General features: G+C 29.3%; 2 protein-coding genes across 6 annotated transcripts; one reads left to right on the plus strand and one right to left on the minus strand.

Moving 5' to 3' along the window:
* The first annotated feature begins 299 nt into the window (after positions 1 to 299).
* On the plus strand, positions 300 to 8,089 carry LOC113389026 (cyclin-dependent kinase 8-like). Of its 5 annotated transcripts, none has more exons than XM_026626071.1 (6): positions 300 to 725; positions 948 to 1,199; positions 1,265 to 1,454; positions 1,658 to 1,871; positions 3,332 to 3,620; positions 7,220 to 8,089. In XM_026626071.1, exons 1-6 carry the CDS (start codon positions 507 to 509, stop codon positions 7,466 to 7,468), a joined length of 1,413 nt encoding a protein of 470 aa, XP_026481856.1. In that variant the 5' UTR covers positions 300 to 506; the 3' UTR covers positions 7,469 to 8,089. The 5 variants fall into 5 exon arrangements, with proteins under 5 accessions (XP_026481856.1, XP_026481853.1, XP_026481854.1 ...); XM_026626068.1 differs by having other exon boundaries at positions 7,205 to 8,088; XM_026626069.1 differs by having other exon boundaries at positions 7,208 to 8,088.
* Positions 8,090 to 11,574: 3,485 nt separating this feature from the next.
* LOC113389019 (neurotrypsin-like) lies at positions 11,575 to 23,044 on the minus strand. The gene is made up of 10 exons (XM_026626054.1): positions 22,574 to 23,044; positions 22,108 to 22,231; positions 20,265 to 20,497; positions 20,039 to 20,191; positions 19,817 to 19,972; positions 17,869 to 18,105; positions 17,698 to 17,826; positions 15,920 to 16,286; positions 11,779 to 11,955; positions 11,575 to 11,711 (listed from the first exon to the last, which is right to left on the minus strand). Exons 1-10 carry the CDS (start codon positions 22,907 to 22,909, stop codon positions 11,575 to 11,577), a joined length of 2,049 nt encoding a protein of 682 aa, XP_026481839.1. The 5' UTR covers positions 22,910 to 23,044.
* Positions 23,045 to 23,367: the final 323 nt, after the last annotated feature.

Raw genomic sequence — 23,367 nt, forward strand, 5'->3', positions numbered from 1 at the left:
AAATCTGAAAATAAAATCTAAAAAAAGACAAATTCTTAATATAATTAACTTTTATTATTTTATGGTGATGTGGAGTAGATAGATTTAAATTTATTGGATCTAGATTTTATTATACAAGTTTTAGTGTAAAAATAAATACTTAAGAAATACAATTTTAATATACATACAATTCAATAAAATCTAAAAATATTTTTGAAATTCGTTTTGAAAATCCCGCCTAATAAAGTTTGACTTATCTTGTGTCTGACTTCACACCATAACATTAAACTTTTAGTTATGGCGAACATTCGCAGAGTGAAGTTTTATGTGGCGAAAATTGCATTATTTGCATGATATCAAAGTGATAACAGTAAAATAATAGGTAAATTTTAGAAAATCTTAGCAATGGAATTCGAATAAATCAAAATGCGCCTTTACTTCCACGCGAAGTAAACTAAAAACAACAAAATAATCTACCATGAAAGTCACCTGAATCCCTTGCAAGATTGTTCTTATCTGGCCTGAAAATGAATATTACCATGATGGATCATGATTTTAAAATGAAAACACAAGCTGAGCGAACTAAGGTCGAGGATTTGTTTGATTATGAAGGCTGTAAAGTGGGTAGGGGCACTTATGGCCATGTATACAAGGCCCATAGGAAAGATGGGTCTGATACTAGGGATTATGCCCTAAAACAAATTGAAGGCACTGGACTGTCCATGTCGGCATGTCGAGAAATCGCAGTGAGTCTTTTAACCAATATAATAGTAATAAGAACTTATTACTACTTAATTACACAACTGTAAACGACTGGAGCATATTCCACTTATTTGTAATGCTGCTCTTTAGTTATGTTGACAAACTCACATAATTTTTATCATTACATTTCAGTAATAAGGAATTTCTACTGTATACATTTAATTCAGCCCAAACAATCTTCACTAAGGTTGCTTTTCTTATTACAGTTGCTGCGAGAGTTGAAGCACTCAAATGTCATCAACCTCATTCGAGTATTTTTATCACACACGGACCGGAAAGTTTGGTTATTATTCGATTATGCTGAGCATGATCTGTGGCATATTATTAAATTTCATCGTGCTGCCAAGGCTAACAAAAAACCTGTGATGGTTCCAAAAGGAATGGTTAAAAGTCTTCTGTATCAAATTTTAGATGGAATACATTATCTACATTCCAATTGGGTTTTACATAGAGATCTGGTAAATATTTATGATTATACTGCTATCTTTTTATTTATTATAAATAATTCGTTTATTTTTGGTAGAAACCAGCAAATATTCTAGTTATGGGCGAAGGCATTGAAAGAGGCAGAGTTAAAATTGCTGATATGGGTTTTGCTAGATTATTCAATGCACCGTTGAAGCCTCTTGCAGATTTGGACCCGGTTGTGGTGACTTTTTGGTATCGAGCCCCAGAATTACTTCTTGGTGCAAGGCATTATACAAAAGCTATAGGTAATAATAAACTGATGATATTTACTGTTATTGTATTTATTCTATGTTGGCCTATGGACCTGCTTTAACTTTAATTAAAAAATAAGTCACTGGAGTGATTTCTGTATATTTCCTATATTAAATATGAGCTTTATTTGAATCTTATTGCAATAGCCTATAAAATTGTATTATTTTATTAATGATAATATGGTAATTTTATTTAGATATTTGGGCCATTGGTTGCATATTTGCAGAGTTATTAACAAGTGAGCCAATTTTCCACTGTCGGCAAGAAGATATAAAAACAAGTAATCCGTATCATCATGACCAATTGGATAGGATTTTTAATGTAATGGGTTTTCCTTTGGATAAAGATTGGGAGGATATTAGAAAAATGCCTGAGCATTCTACATTGTCGAAAGATTTTAAAAGATCAAAGTAAGATTTTAATCCTAAATATAATAAATATTAATATGTATATTTATTTATACTAGATAATCCGACAGACGTCCTGTACTCTCATCTACATTTTTTCAATATCCTATAATAATATTTACTGTTCAGTTAAAAATATTAATTATTGTTTTTCGAATTATTATTTACACAAATATATGAGTGATGTTAAATGTGGAACTGCTTCAAATAAAATGACGATTCTCAATTCCCACAGTTAACACTTTAATTATCCTTTTAACAAATTTTAAAATATGTTCAGTAAAATTGTATATTAAAAATTATACACTGCAATTCATAGAACAAATTTATTTCCAATAGCTCAATTTATTTTAATGCCAAGGGTTATACAATGATTTTAGTTATACCTGTAGATGTGAATGATTTTTTGTTTATTCACAACTAAAACATTGATTTTCCAAATTGATCACACAAAAATTCATCGTCTGCCTCTGTGATTTATAGCATAAGATATACGTATTGGAAATTGCAGTCTTTTAAACAGTATAACGAATTCAGAAAAAATTCATATATAGTATTCGCAGTAAAGGGACAATATCACCTTTAATTTTTTTACTCAAAATAATTGTTTCAATAAAATATTAACTTACATTACAAAATATTAAACTAAATTACATTTTTTTAATAATAATTTGAATATCATTACTCATTTGCGTGATATTTTGGAATCTCTTGAACCAAGTTAACTCTAGATGGAAAACGATTAATTTTAATTTAATTTAAATGAAAAAAACATTGTGTGCTCCTTTAATTTGGGTGATAGCTCACACATTTCATATGCAAGAGACAGTAAAAAAATTCAGACCCAAAATGCTCCATGAAACTTCTAAATAATTTCCTAAATAATTATATTTTTTTTGTATTGTGATTTAGTAAAGTAAGGCAAAACAAGACTGCATTAGTTAAAATATAATAATCTGTCAAATTGAATATGTTAGAGCGCAATCACTTACAGTCCACATTCATCAGATGTATGCGCAGACTGTTTATTTATCAAATATATAATGCATCTTATATTATTTTAATTTTTGGCACATCTCAGCTGCTTTTTGGCAATACATTACATTTTCCCTATTTATAATCATGAATATATTACATTTTAATATTGTCTTAGTCTATAAGTGAATGGAAATGTTTGGCAAATGACAGTCTTCATTTGTTTTTAATGCCAAAAACCGATTTTTTGTAATTTTTTTCATTTATTTTTACTATCTAACTATATTTTTATAATTCAAAAAATCCTAAAAAATCTCCTTAACAAACTTCAGAAAGATTTATGAAAATCTGAATAATCGTTTAGAAGGATTAACCTTTCATACCCCATTACAGAAGAATTTTATATATATGTATATATATATATATATATATATATATATATATATATAAATAGAAGTGAAATCATAATTATGTTTCATTTTTTTTAGTTACCAAAACTGTTCCTTGGTCAAATACATGGAACGTCACAAAATCAAACCAGACAGCAAAGCCTTCCACCTTCTCCAAAGATTACTATTAATGGACCCGAACAAACGGATAACATCTGAACAAGCAATGCATGATCCCTATTTTTCTGAAGAGCCTATGCATACTCCGGATGTCTTTGCCGGTTGTCCAATTCCGTACCCGAAAAGAGAGTTTTTAACCGATGATGATCAGGATGAAAAAGCTGATAGCAAGGCCAGGCAGAATCAACAGCAGCAGCAGCAACAAAATGTGAGTCAATTTGTATATTTTATGTGATACATTTAGTATAAAAAATCATGGTTGATTCAGGATTTTAAATAACTGAAATATTGCGATGTTCTTGAAATAATATTTTAATATATATGATGGATTTTTTTTTAAAGTTTAATAGCTATTATGTAGAACTGTGTTTCAATAAATAACATTGTTATTTCAATATATACATGTACACAGTTATGTAGTATTTTTATACCACAATATTAAATAATTGTTTTTTATGAATCTTTTATTTTAACAACACACAATTTTTTTCCTGATTCTGACAATTCATGCTTTTCCCTACTTAGTAATATTTAATATTTTATTTTAACTTCTTCTATTTTATTTTAACTTTATTAATTAATATAAATAAAATCAAGTACTTAAATCAGTGATTTACAATTTGCTGCAAGAGGGGGGCTTGCAGCTGTTTCTGAAATAACATTTTTGAGTACCATGGAAAAAAACAAATAGGCATAAAAAAATGTATAATTACATATTTATTTATATACATATATTTTTCCATAATATTGCATATTATTTGGTAGCCCATTAACCAGTTAACTCTGATTGAGGAGTATACTTGTCAAAGAAAAGTGGCAGAATTTTGTATACTTGCGAGTATATTCAATGAAATAATATACTTTCTACTTATATACTCAGCTAGTTAAGTAAGATTTTTTACTGTTTATTTTTGCTTTTACAAAAAACTATTCAATGAGATTTTCAATTGACTAACTAATTGTATTACTAACAAACTTATTGAACATTTATTAGTATTAATTTAATAAATTTAATACACTTCATTCTAATTCATGATCTAAAAATACATTCAATTTAAGAGTGAATTCAAGAGTAAAAATTTATCTATACAGTCCGTATACCAGGAGCACTAATTTTCCAATTAAGCTACTTTTTCTAGGCTTATATAATATTTTGATGCTCGTATCATTTCACAGGAAGAATTTGATTTTTTACCTTTATATGTATAATATTTCATTGAATTTATTTAGGTTTTCGTTTATTTCATGTGTATATTACATACATTCTTATGTTTACCAAAAAAATAAATTTTTAATTTTGTAAAATAAATTTATCTTTTGTTTCCGCGCTATAGTTAACTGTTTAAATAATTAAGGTGACAGTCCCGGATTCTCACCTTGCATCCCGGGTTTTCCTAAATGCAATATTCCTCCCTGATTTCATTCTTTTGTCCTAGGCTTTTAAAAAATAAAGGTATAAACTGAGTTTTTGCAATTACTTGATAAAATTACAAATATCTGAAAATGATGTAAACAATAAGTATGCTTATTGTTTACAATACTTATACGTACAATACGTATACTTACTATATAAAGGTTATAAATGGGAAAATTTTCGAATGCAAAATACCAAAGTGGTAAAATAGAATCTCACATTTATAGTTTCGGACTACTATTTTCAATTTTTCGAAAATTAGCTTAAAAAATCTTATAGTAAACATTTCTTTACATCCAACAATTTTTTTTATCTCTATTTTAATTTATGGAACCATAAATGATAACTCTCACACTTAGCTTCGCTCTTCTGTAATAAATTACCCATGATATAAAAATTTTTACCAATATTTTTTTTATTTAATAACTGTGCAGATTTCCAAATTAATTGCTCTAATAATGTTGCCTAAAATTTGTATAATCTTATATCATATTCTAACTGGTTCTTAGATATTTTTAATATCTAAATTACATTTTTCTTAGTAATAATTTAAAATACATTATTACTAGGACCGATTCTGAGGTCCTCAGTGCCCACATGTCATTTTTAGCTGTTTTGACAGTTTATTATTAAAATTATCATCATTAATTAATATTTGGCTTTTGAAGCATTTTACTTATTTATTTTGCGCATTTTATGCGATTTATTCTATTGAGCAAATCATAAAAGAGCAGAAAAATTCTAGCCTTTCATTATGAAACAATTACATAGTAAACTTCTCCTAATTGATATCGTAAGAGCCGAATTGTATGTATTCATCTTTACTTTCCCATTTATTGTAAAGTGAAATTTTTAACATATTTTAAAAATATTGTGCAAAGATTAGTAAAAGATGCAAAGAATTATACATATATATATATATATATATATATATATATATATATATATATATATATATATATATATATATATTGAATGGTAGAGTCTTGGATTTGTGTATATTTTGTAGAGTTTCGAACAAGAATCCAAAAATAATACAAAATAAAAAACAAGAAAAGTTTTTAAAAAAACAATTTCTTTATTTAATTATTTGTTTATTGTCGACGTTTCGGAACTAGGTACGTTCCATCTTCAGGACATCTGTCAAGAAACATGATCTTGATGAGATTTTAGCAAACAATATGTTTAGGAAAAGAAAATAGATTTTTCTTAAATAATGAATTAAATTGTAAAAAATATAATAATGTACAGAAATATGATAATATGTTCAAAATAAAAATGTAAATAAATCATTTTTATTTTGAACATATTATCATATTTCTGTACATTATTATATTTTTTACAATTTAATTCATTATTTAAGAAAAATCTATTTTCTTTTCCTAAACATATTGTTTGCTAAAATCTCATCAAGATCATGTTTCTTGACAGATGTCCTGAAGATGGAACGTACCTAGTTCCGAAACGTCGACAATAAACAAATAATTAAATAAAGAAATTGTTTTTTTAAAAACTTTTCTTGTTTTTTATTTTGTATTATTTTTGGATTCTTGTTCGAAACTCTACAAAATATATATATATATATATCTCAAATCCCGTTTATATGTGTATCATTCAATCTGCCATACATATACTGTACCTATCTTACAGTATTTTAATTTCTGGTAGACATTTCATGTTTCTTATTCATAATCATGAATTTATTATAATACATATTCTAATATTGTCCAGGCTCATAAGTAAATTGAAATTTTTGGCAGATGACAGTTTTCATTCGTTTTCAATGCCAAACAATGTCTTAAATATTTACAATATCAAACAATAACATGTCGTTTTTTGCATTTTTTTCCATTTATTTCCACAATATTACTATATTTTTATAATCACATACATTCTCAAAAATTTCCCTTTACAAACTTTAGAAAGATTTATCAAAATGTGAATAATTGTTTAGAAGAAGCATTAAACCATACACTCGTACAGAAGACTTTTATATATAAGATAATACAAATATGATTATGAAAACCCTTAACAATAAAATTACACATGCTATATGTTATATACTTAAACAAATAATTTTTTCATTAAAACATTACTAATTTATATTTTCATCTAATTTACCTTTGGCGGCTCGTACCTCAAAACACTCGTAAGTCGGGGCACCACTGTACTTTACAAAACTTATATACCATTTACATATTTGTAAATTCAGCATATTTATAATAATAATTCCAATATTTGACTAATGCCTTACTTATCTTATTTATTATATTATTTATATGTTTATATATATATATATATATATATCATATAATAAATAATGCAATATACAATATAATATAATAAATAATATATTATTTATTATCCCTAAGGCTCAGCAGCAAGCTCAACAGCAATCAGGCAACCACGATCATGGTCAAAATGCAAAAAGGGTTCGTCTGGCTGGTCCCAGCGGTCATCCTAATAACGGAAATCAGATGACCCAGCAACAGCAGCAAGATTTCCATCACAGTCAGCAACAACAGCAGCAGCAGCAACAACAGCAACAGCAGCAGCAACAACAACAGCAGCAGGCCGCTATGATGTTTAATAACAGTCAGCAGCAGCAGCAGCAACAGAATAATTTCCAACAGAGATTTTAATAATAGATATTTTAATAATAATAATAATTTATATGATTTTATAAAATTTAACCACCCCGAGTGGAAAGGGTTAAATTTTATGTTGATGCAGTTTTGAGGCGCTCATGGAATTAGTGACGATGCGTATTGATAATGATAATTTTAAATACGCATTATTAATTTTAAACTGACGATATTGTTTTAGTAAAAGGTTGTGAACGTTTGGTGTTATTATTTAAAATGACTTTTATGATGAATTTGTACATACTAATTTTTTCTGACGATAGGGACTAATTTATCATTTTAATTGCCCATGTTCTAATTTATTTGATAATATGGCTATGCATAAATTAACCAGTTAACTGTGATTTATGAGTATACTCGGCATGTGGCAGAATTTTGTATATTGGCGATGACGTGTATACTCGTCGTGCGTTCAAAGCAATGATCATTGACTATATAAATTGCAATTTTTGAGACAAACAAAATATTTTCCAATTTTAAGATGTTTTTGGAGTATTTTGAGGTTATGATGGTACAAAATGATCAGTTTTAAGTGACAAAATTTCGTATATTGACGATGACGAATATACTCGTCATTAACCATTGATTATATAAATTGCAATTTTTGAGACACAAAATATTTTCAAATATTAAGGTGTTTTTGGAGTATTTTGAGGCTACAATGGCACAAAATGAGTAGTTTTAAGTAGCAATATTTTGTATATTGACGATGACGAATATACTCGTCATAAACCATTGACTATAAAAATTTCAATTTTTGAGAAAAACAAAATATTTTCAGATATTAACATGTTTAGAGTATTTTGAAGCTATGATGAAACAAAATGAGTACTTTTAAGTGGCAAAATTTTGTTTATGAACGATGACGAGTATACTCGTCGTGCTTTTAAATCTGTGGCCATTGATTATATAAATTGCAATTTTGGAGAAAAACAAAATATTTTCAAATATTAAGATGTTTTTGGAGTATTTTGAGGCTATGGTGGTACAAAATGAGTAGTTTCAAGTGCCAAAATTTTGTATATTGACGATGACGGGTATACCCGTCGTGCGTTTAAAGCATTAACCATTGACTATATAAATTGCAATTTATGAGAATAACAAATATTTTCAAATATTAAGATGTTTTTGGAGTATTTTGAGGCTATGGTGGTACAAAATGAGTAGTTTCAAGTGGCAAAATTTTGTATATTGTCGATGACGAGTATACTCGTCGTGCGTTTAAAGCATTAATCATTGACTATATAAATTGCAATTTTTGACACAAACAAAATATTTTTAAATATTAAGATGTTTTTGGAGTATTTTGAGGCTACAATGGTACAAAATGAGTAATTTCAAGTGGCAAAATTGTGTATATCGACGATGACGAGTATACTCGTCGTGCTTTTAAATCAGTGACCATTGACTATATAAATTGCAATTTTTGAGAATAACAAAATATATTCTTAAATATTAAGATGTTTGGAGTATTTTGAGGCTATGATGGTGCAAAATGAGTAGTTTTAAGTGACAAAATTTTGTATATTGACGATGACGAGTATACTCATTAAAGTCTTTATAAATTGCAATTTATATTGTTACTAATTATTTTACAAATATTTTCAAATATTAAGATGTTTTTGGAGTATTTTGAGGCTATGATTGTACAAAATAAGTAGTTTTAAGTGGCCTTTTACCTTAAGACAGTGGCTTCCAACCTTTTTTGCACCGCGCCCCCTGCTCTAATAAAAAAATGTTGCGCCTTAAAACAGCCCCACAGGTTGGGAACCACTGCCTTAAGAGGATATTCTGGTCTGAAATTTTTGTAAAAATCGATTTCGTTTTTTATTTCTGGATATTTTCAAAGTTAAAATATTCAAGAATATGTGTACAAGAGCGTTTTCCAACATTTAAATTATTTTAAGAGATTTATTTGACCACGACAATTTGTCTCTGTTTTCTTCCTCCACAAATTTTTTAACACATTTTTTTCGATATGATACCCACGATTTCTTGACCTCTACTGAATGAATTTACTTAAAAAAATTTCAGAGCTTCTTTATAGACTCCTCTTTATTGTGAATTACATTTTACTATATTAAGTAAATCCAGAATATAAAGAAAGTTGTAAACTAAGCTTTGAACAAAGAATTCAACAAGTGATAGAAAACAAAAGTTTTTTAACAAACCATTTCTTTATTTACTGTCGACATTTCGGAACTAGGTACGTTCCATCTTCAGGACATCTGTCAAGAAACATGATCTTGATAAGATTTAAACAAACAATATATTTAAGAAAAGTAGAAAATGGTGAATTTTTATATAAAACGAATAAAATTGTGGAAAAAATAATGTACAGATATATGATAATATAATCAAAATGAAATTGATAAAAATAAATGAGTGAAATTAGAAAGTTTCAAGAATAGGTTACTGAAAAAACAGAATTAATTATATGTATGATTGATTATACACTAACACTTATTCACTAAAAAATAATATCACTTTTTCTTTTTATAAAATCTAGTGAAAAAGTGTTAGTGTATAATCAATCATAAAGGCAATTAATTCTGATTTTTCAGTGATCTTTTCTTATTCTAAAACTTTCCAATTTTTTAATATTTATTTTTTTTCAGTTTCATTTTGATTATATTCGCGTCATATTTCTGTAATGTTATTTCTTTCACAATTTTATTCATTTTATATAAAAAAATTCATCATTTTCTACAGTAAATAAATCAAGAAATGGTTTTTTAAAAAACTTTTTTGTTTTTTATTACTTTCTGGATTCTTTTCAATTTGAAAAGTTGAATATATCAGTATCCGGTGGCGATTTTTTGAGACCCCTCATTTCATCAATTTAAAATTAAAACTTTATGACAATTTTTTATTTTCAAAATTTTAAATTATATTTTGTAAAAATATTGTTTGTCTTTTTAAAAATCACATAAAATTAATACCACTTCTAGACCCTTAAGGCAAGTTGCATGAACTTTCTTTGAAAATGAGGAAATAATACATTTAATTAATTAGAATTGCGATTCAGCCATTAATTGCTTATTTCATAAATATTAATAATATTTTTTTTAATCACAAACTAGTCAATACGATTTTTAATTGATATATTTTAAACAATCTTATAGTACATGCAATTGCAGTAATTAATTAAAAATTACTACATTTTTTCAATTTTAAAATTTAATTTTAATTAAAAATTAAATTTAATTTAGTTAACCCATTTTATTCTTTTTCATGTCGTAAAAATGAATGGAATATATCTATACAGTATATTTTGATAAATTTTTATAAATAAAGTACTATTTGTAGGCCTATGATATTTTACAATACTCATATTGCTCCACATCAAGAATTAGAATTTTGAATTTCATTTTGTGTTATAATTGAATTTATTTATTATGTATGTAATGTAATATATAATATAAGTTATATGATATATACATCCAAGATCTTACCTTAATTGTGATTGACGAATTTACTCGTCATGACTCGATTATGGCGACAAAAAACTATGCACTGTTCGATATGAGCGCCACAGTTAACTGGTTGATATATTTAATGACTTAATAGTAAAAGGTTTAAATTTTCAAACCCAACTGTACTTTTACCTTTGGCGCCAACTTTTGGCCATGATGACGCCATTGACATCTCTTTTAATGGCATAAGAAATGTTAAATATTGTTTTAATATTTAATGTAATGTGGCTTGATATGTTGTTATATTAACAATATTTTTATTAAAGAAAAATTTGTGTATTTTATAAAGCTTGACAACTTGTGCTATGACAATCAAGTGAATTTTTTCATGGATTTTTGTGCAAAAATAACTTTCTTAGGTAATTTTAGACTATTATAACTTGACCATTATATCCCTCAACTTTATTAAATAATAATTTATTACCATTAAGGGTTATGTATGTATGTTATTTTATTATTTATTTATATTTTATCTAGTTATATAATTTGACTTAAAACTACTTACAATGTACAGTGTAAATATGAATTTTTATAAAATGAGCATGTGTGTATATAACAACTAACATTATATAAGAATTTTTATATTAAATAATATAAGCTATATATTATAAACTAGTTTTTGGTATTTTATTTCTCAGTCATTGATAATTTGATTTTTTGATCTATCCAATCTCGATAATGAGCCACTTTAACATATACACCTGGTTTATTGGCGTGGCCACAATGTTGACCCCATGATGTTATCCCGTACAAAGTGAAAGCCCCTGAAGCAATAATAATAATTAACTTTGCTGTTAAATTTATATTTTTCCAATATCGTGTTTTACTTACCTTCATGTAAGCACGCTAAAGGTCCTCCAGAATCCCCATCACAAGCGTCTACTCCTTCGTCTAACTCACCAGCACACACCATGCCTTCCATAATGTTTCCACCGTAAACTTGAGGCATCCTGCATACATCCATCGATTGAAGTGGGACCCATCCAGCTCTTAGTTGGTTCGAGGGACCTATATCATAATATAAATAATATTGATATATATGTCATACAGTGATTATATATGGCTTCGATCCTGATGTAAAATAGATAAATACATTTATATATTGAATTATACACTACATTCGGTATATAAATGAATATATACATTTATATATTGATTTATACATCACTATATATGGCCTAACTGCCTTAGTTTGTTTGGGAATTGTATATATAAATGTATATATTGATTTATATATGATTATATATATATATATATATATATATATATACTAGCTGTCTTAGATTTATACATGATTATATATATACTATAGCTGTCTTAGTTTCGATGGGAATTATATAAATTCGATGGGATATAAATGTATATATTGATTCATACATGAATAATGTATATATATATATATATATATATATATTAGCTTTATAGGCGTATAAAGCGGTATATAAATATATATATTGATATTTCTTCAAAACTAGGATCATAATTACATGTTTAATGGCGTATAAAGCGATATATAAATGTATATATTGATATTTATTTAAAACTGGGATCATAATTATATTTTTAATGGCGTATAAAGTGATATATAAATGCATATATTGATATTTCTTCAAAACCGAGACCATAATCATATTTATAATGGCGTATAAAGCTATATATAAATGTGTATATTGATAATCCTTCAAAACTGGAGTCATAATTATATTTTTAATGGCATATAAAGCGATATATAAATGTATATATTGATATTCCTTCAAAACCGGGACCATAATTATATCTCTAATGGCGTATAAAGCGATATATAAATGTATATATTGATATTACTTCAAAACCGAGACCATAATCATATTTATAATGGCGTATAAAGCGATATATAAATGTATATATTGATATTCCTTCAAAATCAAGATCATAATTATATATCTAATGGCGTATAAAGCGATATATAAATGTATATATTGATATTTCTTCGAAACTGGGATCATTATTATATTTTTAATGGCGTATAAAGCGAATTATAAATATATATATTGATATTCCTTCAAAACCGGGACGACAATTATATTTTTAATAGCGTATAAAAGCGATATATAAATGTATATATTGATATTTCTTCGAAACTGGGATCATAACTATATTTATAATAGCGTATAAAGCGATTTATAAATGTATATATTGATATTCCTTCGAAACTGGGAGCATAATTATATTTTTAATGGCGTATAAAGCGATATATAAATGTATATATTGATATTTCTTCGAAACTGGGAGCATAATTATATTTTTAATGGCGTATAAAGCAATATATAAATGTATATATTGATATTTCTTCAAAACTGGGATCATAATTATATTTATAATGGCGTATAAAGCGATATATAAATGTATATATTGATATTCCTTCAAAACCGGGACCATAATTATATATCTAATAGCGTATAAAGAAATCCAATAGGAATCCACTAAGATTCCGACTTTTCTAATGAAATTGCGTGCAGCGCCTCTATGCAAAAATGTTCCCAGTTCTCTTGGAACTACGTAGTGACTACCGGGTTCATATGAATCTGTGTTAGATGGCGCCACCGACCGAAACGTCAAACAGTAAAGTGACAGTTGGTAATAAATAATAATAAACAATAATACTGGTATAAATGTGCTGTTACATTGTATGTGAATTGGATATATAAATGTATTTTTTGATTTATACACGGTTATTAATTTATATATGGCCTCGGTATTTAAGGAAAATGGATATATACATTTAATAGTCAGTTAATATAATTTCAAAGTAAATTTATTATTACCGATTGTGTTACTTCATGTTTTCTATATGAATGTGCAAATTAATGTAAGTGAACGAATTAAAACAACAAATTGTAAGTACCACAGTTCGATGACAAATTAAAAATGTTTTATAAGCGCCTTTTTGAATTTCTAAAATATCTCAAAGCGTTCTCAATAAGATATTTTTTAACATTTTTAAACATTTCGGTTTCGCAAGATCCATATTGATTTTTTACTCGTACGCATAATCCTTAAAAAAATATAATGTAAAAATGCATTTTTATGAAAACTATTGCAGCTAATTTGGTGATTCAAAAAGTTGTTCTAATAAGTTATTTTTAATTTGCCATCGAATAGTAATGTACTTGATTTCCAATTTTCACAAGTTCACGGAGAATATATTATTCTTTTTAAAACAAAGTTGAAATCGAAATTTTGATAAATGCAATGGAAAATAAAAATAAAATGAAATGGTAAAAGTTTGTTTAAAAATCCATGGACAGAATCTTTGAATATTTGAAAAAAAATAAAACGGCAAAAACTTTGTTTGAAACCTTTTTTATATAAATAAAAAAAAACGGCAAAACTATAAATAACGATAAAAGTACTCTTTTATGAAAAGTACTCGTATATGAAAGCACTCTTTTTGTGTTAGATAGGGAGAAACTAGATAAAATTTACTACAATTCCATGCCAACAATTATATACACTCCGATATAAAAGTTTTGAATAAAACGACTTTGAATTTGATTTTTCCTTCTTCAGTAATAAAAAGCAACTACGGGACATTTTTTTGTATTTTGTCAAATAACTCACAAATTTTATATGAAAGCACTCTTTTTGAGTTAAATAGGAAAAAACCAGATGAAATTTACTACATTTTCATGTAAACACACTATTTATACACTATTTCCTGATTATATATGGCCCCGGAATTCAAGGAAAATGGATATATACATTTATATATCGATTTATACACTATTTCCCGATTATATATGGCCTCGGTATTTAATGAAAATGGATATATACATTTTATATATCGATTTATACACTATTTTCCGATTATATATGGCCTCGGCATTTAAGGAAAATGGATATATACATTTATATATCGATTTATACACTATTTCCCGATCATATAGCCTCGGTATTTAAGGGAAACGGATATATACATTTATATATCGATTTATACACTATTTCCCGATTGTATATGACCTCGGTATTTAAGAGAAATCGATATATACATTTATATATCGATTTATACACTATTTCCCGATTATATATGACCTCGGTATTTAAGGGAAATTGATATATGCATTTATATATCGATTTATACACTATTTCTCGATTATATATGACCTCGGTATTTAAGGGAAATTGATATATACATTTATATATCGATTTATACACTATTTCTCGATTATATATTCCGAGGCCATATATAATCGAGAAATAGTGTATAAATCGATATATAAATGTATATATCCGTTTCCCTTAAATACCGAGGCTATATATGATCGGGAAATAGTGTATAAATCGATATATAAATGTATATATCAATTTCCATTACATCGATATATACATTTATATATCGATTTATACACTATTTCCCGATTATATATGGCTTCGGAATTTAAGGAAAATCGATATATACATTTATATATCGATTTATATACTATTTCCCGATTATATATGGCCCCGGAATTCAAGGAAAATCGATATATACATTTATATATCGATTTATATACTATTACACGATTACATATGACCTCGGTATTTAAGGGAAATTGATATATACATTTATATATCGATTTATATACTATTACCCGATTATATATGGCCCCGGAATTCAAGGAAAATCGATATATACATTTATATATCCATTTATACACTATTTCTCGATTATATATGGCCTCGGTATTTAAGTAATATGAAAATATACATTTATGTACCGATTTATACACTATTTCCCCATTACATATGGCCTCGGAATTCAAGGAAAATTGATATAAACATTTATATATCGATTTATACACTATTTCCTGATTATACGAGTATATGGTCTCGGAATTTAAGGAAAATGTATATATACATTTATATATCGATTTATACAATATTTCCCGATTATATATGGCCTTGGTATTTAAGAAAAATGGATATATACATTTATATATCGATTACCACTTACTTGATTTGCCAGTTTGAATCGACCCCCATCCAGAAATCGTGCAATTCTTTCCTGGTGTATAATCAGCATTTTTCGGTGGCAGACAAATAGGTCTTATCCATCTTCCCAGAGGTACACCATCTGGTTTCAGCTTTATCAGCGCGATATCGTTATTCATATGTTGTCCTTTTCGGAAATCTTCATGGACGTAGAATCGCTCGATGTAGACTTCTAATTCTATACTTGGATGGTCACCTACTCTGACAAAATATGCTCCTTTGGAAAAAGCTACCAGACAATGGGCGGCTGTTAGTAGATGGAGTTTTGAGATCAGTACTGCTCCACACCAATGTGCTGATTGGGCTGGTCCTCGAACTCGCAAACTAGCCTGAAAATAAAATATTTGAGTATTATGGAGAAACGAAGTAGATATGTAATTAACTAGATGACTCGACAGCCAATGTCCTGTACTTATGTTTACAATTCAAAAGTTCCAATTTTTTTAATAACCTATACTGATCTTTATCAATTAGTTAAAAATTATTATGTTTTTTACACTACAGTCTATACCAGTGATTCCCAACCTTTTTTGAATTTTTTTTTAGTTGAATTTTTTTTTATAGGTTGGCAACTAACTGCGCGTCTTTTGTTAGAAATTGGTAGTTATCGTTGGCCACTAAGTAAGTGCGCATTTTTGTTAGAAAAACAAAGACAATTTTTGCGTGGAATTAAATAACTTTGCTCTGTATACCATTTTAATCGATGACCTTTTGTAATTTTCCAAGAGGCATCATTATCCCAAGTTTATAAAACTTCTAGTTATTATTAGCAAAAATTGAATTAGATACAATTTGACACCATCGAGATTTTTTTTTTAATTCAAGGGTTTTAAACAGATGGTTTGTGGTCAGGAATATTTGGTGGATGTGTAGAAAAATTTCAAACCACCCCCAATAATTTTTAAACATTTAAACACAAATTTTTTCTATTAGCCGAATCAATTATTGCTTTAATTAAGTTGTCCAAAACTTTAACTGGACGATCAGAGCAGCATTGAGTGTTTTACATGTAGACTACCTCAACAAACCTAAAAAATCATTTGAAGCAATCTAAGAGTAAAAACTGCACTTAGTCGCCAACCTTATACTATTTAATGATACAATGAAAATTAGTTTTTTTTTAAATTAATGCCATCTTTAGCCATAGTCACTGAAAGCCTTGTATAAAACTCTGTTCGCACAAAGCTTTGCAATTAACTTTGGTATTAAATATCACTTTTCTTGTGCACATTTCAAGTCGAGTCTTGTCACACACCTTAAAATAAAGCATTTTGCTGAGCAGTCAGAAACTTGATTTACCTAAGTTTTTGGTAATTTTCATAAATTGGAATATAGAAGTTTAAAATAATTAGTAAAAGGCTATTTGAATCCATATGAATATACCATTTTCAGATTATAATTAGTAGTTGAAATTTTATTATAAAGTAACGAGAAATATTCAAATTCAAGCTAATCGTTTCACTTCTGAACTTGAGAGTAAGATAAACCTATTTTCAAAATTTCATACAAATTGGAGCACAGTAAAAAATTCAGACCCAAAACGCTCCATTGACTTGAGTAAATATTCCGTATCGGATGGCAAAAATATGAAAATACTAACGTTTGTATGTGAAAAAGAAAAGGGCTGTTTTTAGGGGTTTCCCGGCAATTCGATTTTTTCGAGAACCATCCTTGGATTTCAACGAACATTTTAAAAATTTTTTTGCGATTCATTTTTATATTATATATTTATTATTTTACCTGCCAAGGGTAATCTCCAATTTTTGCCAAATTACCACGAACCACTCTGAATGCAATACCATCTTCCTCATCCTGTTCTTCCCTAGTTTTCTTATGTTTAACCCTGACTCCACATTCTTGGGGTAAAATCTCACCGGAATCCCCATCGCCTCGTAAGAAATTATCATCCACAAAATCTAAAGTCGAATCGTCTTCACCATTGACTGCAAGTCCTCTTCCTCTGTTAGGTTTAGGAGGATTTGTTGTGTTTGAACAAACGACTCCTACATCTTCACTGTGCCCACAATTATTTTCGCCCCATTGCCAGTGCATACATTGGGCAATGCTGGATTCGTTGCCAAAACAGGCTACTTGGTCGAGCCAGATTTGGCCAGAGCCTGAACCGTAGAAACCTTCTTTTCTGGCACGCTAGATAAATAATTTATAAATATTTAGTATAATTAACTTTCCGTAGGGCAAGTTATAGTAATCGCAAAAAAATCGAAAATGAAAATTTTTATATATCTTTACGTTTTAAAGGTTTCTGAATATTTTGGCATACCTTAGAAAAAATGGATGTATGTGTGTGTGCGTGTATGTATGTGTGTGCGGATACAAATTTTCGTCGACGATTTCGGGAACACGGACGAAGCGATTTGAATAATGCAAAAATCATTTGATTCGTATTGTTAAGCAGACGTGGTGATTAGTTTTTGGCAACGGCAGGTCTAGCCGTTCCGAAGATATGGGACAAAAAGTGCCAAAAACGGTAACTCAGTTTTTAGGAGAACGGAGCGTCCGATTTAAATAATTCAAGAAACGTTTTACTTGTATTAACAAGGTGAAGAACAGATCAAATTTTCATGAAAGTAGGTCTAGCGGTTTCGGAGATCTAAGGAAAAAAGTAAAAAAAATGCCATTTGGCGATCAAAAATGATCATTAGACATATGCACATCAATTTATCAGATATTTTAGAAAGATTTTAACAATAAGTATAAATTTTGTTTACATTCCTATGGGTTCCGTAGCAGTGTTTATCCGTTAGGCGGCGACGCAGCGCTTACGCGCTTCGATATTTCGTCTCTATGCAGTTGAAGCAGTACGATTGCTTTGAAAAAAAGTTCATAATTTCCAAAATATTTCAAAATAAATTTTTCTTCAAAAAGTCTTCTTTTTTTTTTCAAAAAAAGTAAGTTTTGGTCAAAAATTTATAATTTTTCAAAAATCTAATTTTTTCAGAGAATTTTTTTTTCAAAAATGTTAAACTTTTATAAAAAAAAATTTTTTTGGTACGGGAAGTTCCAGCAATTTGCCTTAAGGCACGATGCCATGTGAGTATGAGCTTAAATGTGGACGAAAATATTCCAAAATTACAAAGAAACGGCTTGGCAGATCACCGCACAAAACTGACAAACGATAGTCCTCATTGAGATACATCAAATGGCTTTTGAATTTCTGAAATCGGTTCAGGCGTTTCTGAGAAAACGTCGATGAAAGGTCTAATTTTGACAAACGCCAAAAAAACGATACTAATTTTTGCAAACTTTGACGAATTTTTTAAACTAAACGAGTTGCTGTAGGATCGTAATATTTTAGTATGAAATATAAGACTATGGCATCTACCGTCAAAAAAAAAATCATAAAAATCGGCGCAAACTTTTTTTTTAATACTTTATTACAAGAAAACGGCTCGGCCGATCTCTACCAAAAACTAATCAGCACGATTACCCTTCCAATATCTTTCGAACGGTTTTTTCAAAATCGATTGAGAATTGCAGGCTAAAAGGTGGACGAATTTTTTCACTTTTCTGCGATTTACAAAGAAACGGCTTGGCTGATCGTCGCGCAAATTTGATAGACTCTAGTCCTCATCGAAATACATCGAATGACTTTTAAATTTTTCAAATCGGTCCAGCCGTTTTTGAGAAATCGTCGATTTACGGCAAAAAATCTGTTCACACACACACACACACACACACACACACACACATAATTTTTCCAAATTTGGTCTCATTCGATTCAGAATGGCTTGAAACGTCGAGAAAACATAAAATTAGCGAATCGGATTTTTTTATGAAAACATTAACTTCTCCTTCGGGAAGTTAATTAAGACTTATAAAAATTTGTATTTGTACTCACTGCTGGTCCATTGAAGCCTAACATATTGCAAACAACTCGTGCAGCTTTATCAGTGAAGTCATCATCGCAAACTGTTCCCCAAATTCCGCGAAATTTTACTTCTACACGACCTTCCATTTTATTTGGACCATCAACTAGACGCACCTCGATATCCTCCTAAAAAATCAATAACCTAACATTAATAAAATACATTAATTGTATAAAAATAACTGTTTTTTTTACATTGCAGATTTGTTCTGACTCATCTGACCCATCAGCACAGTCATCGACATTGTCGCATAGGAAACTGGTAGGAATGCACTCGTCCTTTGAGGAACACAACCAAAAATCTTTTGGACAGGTTACTGCAGGAGTTCTGCAAACAACACCAGCAGCCTGGGAAAAAAATTAAACAAATTTTTGAGGTATGTTTAGTGGATTATGATATGAAAAATGATGTATTCCTTACCTCCTCTGGTAAACAATCATGAACTCCCCATCCATTGAATTGACATTCTCGAATCGAAGTCTCGTTGCCCAAACATTCGACATCATCCATCAAAAATATGGTCTCGTTAGCAGGGCCTCGTCGTAAGGGTCCTAAATATTTGGCTTGGGCAGCTCCTAATTTAAAGCCTAATTCTTTACAAATTACATCTGCGTCTCGTAGTCCGAAACGGTCGTCGCATATGTAGCCCCACACTCCAAAAGCTGAGAATACATTTTTGAAGTGAAACTTTTTTAGGCGCAACTAGGGAGTAAATCCGTACAAATGCAACGGCAAAAGCGTTACGCTCGAGTCGAGTGCCCATGATTCGTCATTCGCTCTCGATGATATCATTCGCTCTAGATTGTGATTGGTCGTCGTGTCGCGTGAGAGTGTTTTTTGATTGTATGCGAGTACGTAGTATGTCTCCGCATATAGTGAAAATAACTAGTGGGGCGCATGGCATCGTGCCTTACGGCAAATTGCTGAAACTTCTCGTACCAAAAATTTTTTTTTTTAAGAAGATTAAGATTTTTGAAAAAAAATTCTCTGAAAAAATCAGATTTTTGAGAAACTATAAATTTTTGACAAAAATTTACTTTTTCTTAAAAAAAAAAACTTTTTGAAGACAAATTTATTTTGAAATATTTTGGAAATTCTGAACCTTTTTCAAAGCAATCGTACTGCTTTAAATGCATAGAGACGAAATATCGAAGCGCGTAAGCGTCGTGTCGCCGTCTAACGGATAAATATTGGTACGGAACCCATAGGAATGTAAATAAAATTTATACTTATTGTTAAAATCTCAATAAAATACCTAATAATTTGACGTGCATATGTCTAATGATCATTTTAGACCGCCAAACGGCACTTTTTTTTTACTTTTTTTACTAGATCTTTGAAACCGCTAAACCTGCCTTCATGAAAATAATACGAGTAAAATGTTTTTTGAGTTATTCAAATCGCCACTCCGTTCTCTTAAAAACTGAGTTACCGTTTTTGCACTTTTTGCCCCATATCTTTGGAACGGCTAGACCTGCCTTTGCCAAGAACTAATCAGCACGTTTCCTCATCAATACGAATCGAATGTTTTTTGAATTATTCAAATCGCTTCATCCGTGTTTCCGAAATCGTCGACGAAAATTTGTATCCGAACACACACACATACATTAATTTTTTCTAAGGTATGCCAAAATGTTCAGAAGGTTTTGAAACGTAAAGATATATAAAAATTTTCATTTTTGATTTTTTTTGCGACTACTATAACTTGCCCTACGGGAAATTAAAAAAAAAACATTTAATTAGTAATGATTGGGAGAAGTGGTTATTAGTTTTTGACAAAGGCAGGCTCAGCCATTTCGAAGATACTAAGAGCTAAATATGCAAAAAATGGCAGTTTTTGAGGGAACGGTTTAAAGCGTCCGATTTAAATAATTCAAAAAACTTTCTGCTTGTTTTAACAAAATAATTGGTTTTGAAAAAAAAATTTTGTTTCAAATTTTTTTTTTCAAATTTTTTATTTCAGAAAAATGTGTTTTTTGTCCAAAATAATTCAGAATTTATTTTTAATTCTGACTAAAGTTCTAATATACTTTAACAAATAATTTCAATTTTGTAATTCAGTTTATATAATTCTTATAAATATTATACAATGTTACAATATTTATAATAATCTATTTGAAAACATTCAATATTCCTCGAACATTTCGTTACGGTACGGGAAGTTCCAGCAATTTGCCTTAAGGCACGATGCCATACACCCCAATAGTTTTATTCTTATACTTTTCATCATTTTTTTAAATGAATAATTTTGTAGAAAATTTACCTTTAACTTCAACTCGTCCTTCGTTTGTCTTGTTAGAACCGGATAACCGGATTTCGTAACCAATACGCTCCTCGCACTGTTCTTCATCTGTGCCATCATTGCAGTCTTGGATTTTGTTGCATATCTAATTTAAAATTAAATTTAAAATTTATTATCAAAGGTTTGTTACATTTGGGCGCAAACTGACCAAAACTGCCAATCTGCAAGAGTTTGAATCAGTCTGCAGTTTTTGGTGTTTGTGTTCGGATGGAACAAACCCTAAGATAATATTTTCTTTAAACATTTTGAATATAAACAAAATCTATTTTTACGGCATTTCACTCATCTAATAGACATTTTCATAAGTTTCAATACCAAGAACAAGCATGAGAGAGCGTTATCTTGACAACGCTATTTTATGAGCTCTGATACGGCAGAATTGTCCCCTTAATTAATAATTTTTAATTCTATATACTAAATACTATACCTTGGATAAAGTGATACATTTATTCCCATCACATCTAAAATGTCCGTCAGAGCAAGCTGCTGGCGACTTTTCCCTAAAATTTGGTTGATGATAATTCAGAGGCAGAACTTCCAAAGGAGCCTCCGGAAATTTCTTATGCTTCCTTTTAAAATCTCGATTATTATCCGTCAGTTCCAACTGTTCCACTTCTTCATTAAGATCAAAAGTCTTCGGTGTATCTGTTTCATTCATCTCGAACTTCTTACCAAAGTACATCATTTCTATGATTTTACCCAGAGTTTCTGCAACTTCTGGTCGCAAAGGGTTGCTCTGGGCGTTTCTTGGCGGAATTTTCATGACGTTGGAGGATTTTGCAACCACATTGGGCAGAGGTGTTGTGTAATACACACTTGGTGGTGTGACAACAACCACCAGAGGCGAAGCAACTGGTTGGGCTGATGTTACGTAACCACGGGGGACAGATGGTTGTGTTTGGGACGAAGGTGTTGGGACATTGTACTGTGGTCGTCTTGTACTTGGTGGTGTTGATGGCCCTGTTAAATTCAAGTTAAAAACTGATGGTGTAGCTTGGCCTATTGGAATTGGGGCGACTGGTGGTGGTGGTGTTGTGGTGTGATGAGGTGTCACATTATCGTCACAGTAAACTGGTTCTTTGTGATGATATACTGGTCGTTTGACATCTGGTCTTCGGGGAATGCAGTCAGATGGTCTTCTGTGATCGGTTCTCGCTCTCGAAGGCGTACCTAATTGGAATTGGAAAATATTATGAGATTTTGAATAAACAATAATAAACC

This window comes from Ctenocephalides felis, unplaced genomic scaffold (assembly GCF_003426905.1).
Source record: "Ctenocephalides felis isolate EL2017-DRISC unplaced genomic scaffold, ASM342690v1 CF-g0.4_SCAFFOLD_03573, whole genome shotgun sequence".
Taxonomy (NCBI): domain Eukaryota; kingdom Metazoa; phylum Arthropoda; class Insecta; order Siphonaptera; family Pulicidae; genus Ctenocephalides; species Ctenocephalides felis.

Bases quoted from the DNA above. Each gene is read 5' to 3' on its own strand.
- LOC113389026 (XM_026626066.1), top strand. From the start codon at position 507: ATGAATATTACCATGATGGATCATGATTTTAAAATGAAAACACAAGCT. The intron at 1,200-1,264 runs GTAAATATTTAT...TATTTTTGGTAG, and splicing joins GGGTTTTACATAGAGATCTG to AAACCAGCAAATATTCTAGT. The intron at 1,872-3,331 runs GTAAGATTTTAA...CATTTTTTTTAG, and splicing joins AAAGATTTTAAAAGATCAAA to TTACCAAAACTGTTCCTTGG.
- LOC113389019 (XM_026626054.1), bottom strand. From the start codon at position 22,909: ATGAAAATTCCGCCAAGAAACGCCCAGAGCAACCCTTTGCGACCAGAA. The intron at 16,287-17,697 runs GTAAAATAATAA...TTTTATTTTCAG, and splicing joins TTGGAGATTACCCTTGGCAG to GCTAGTTTGCGAGTTCGAGG. The intron at 11,956-15,919 runs GTAAGTGGTAAT...ATTATGATATAG, and splicing joins GATTCAAACTGGCAAATCAA to GTCCCTCGAACCAACTAAGA.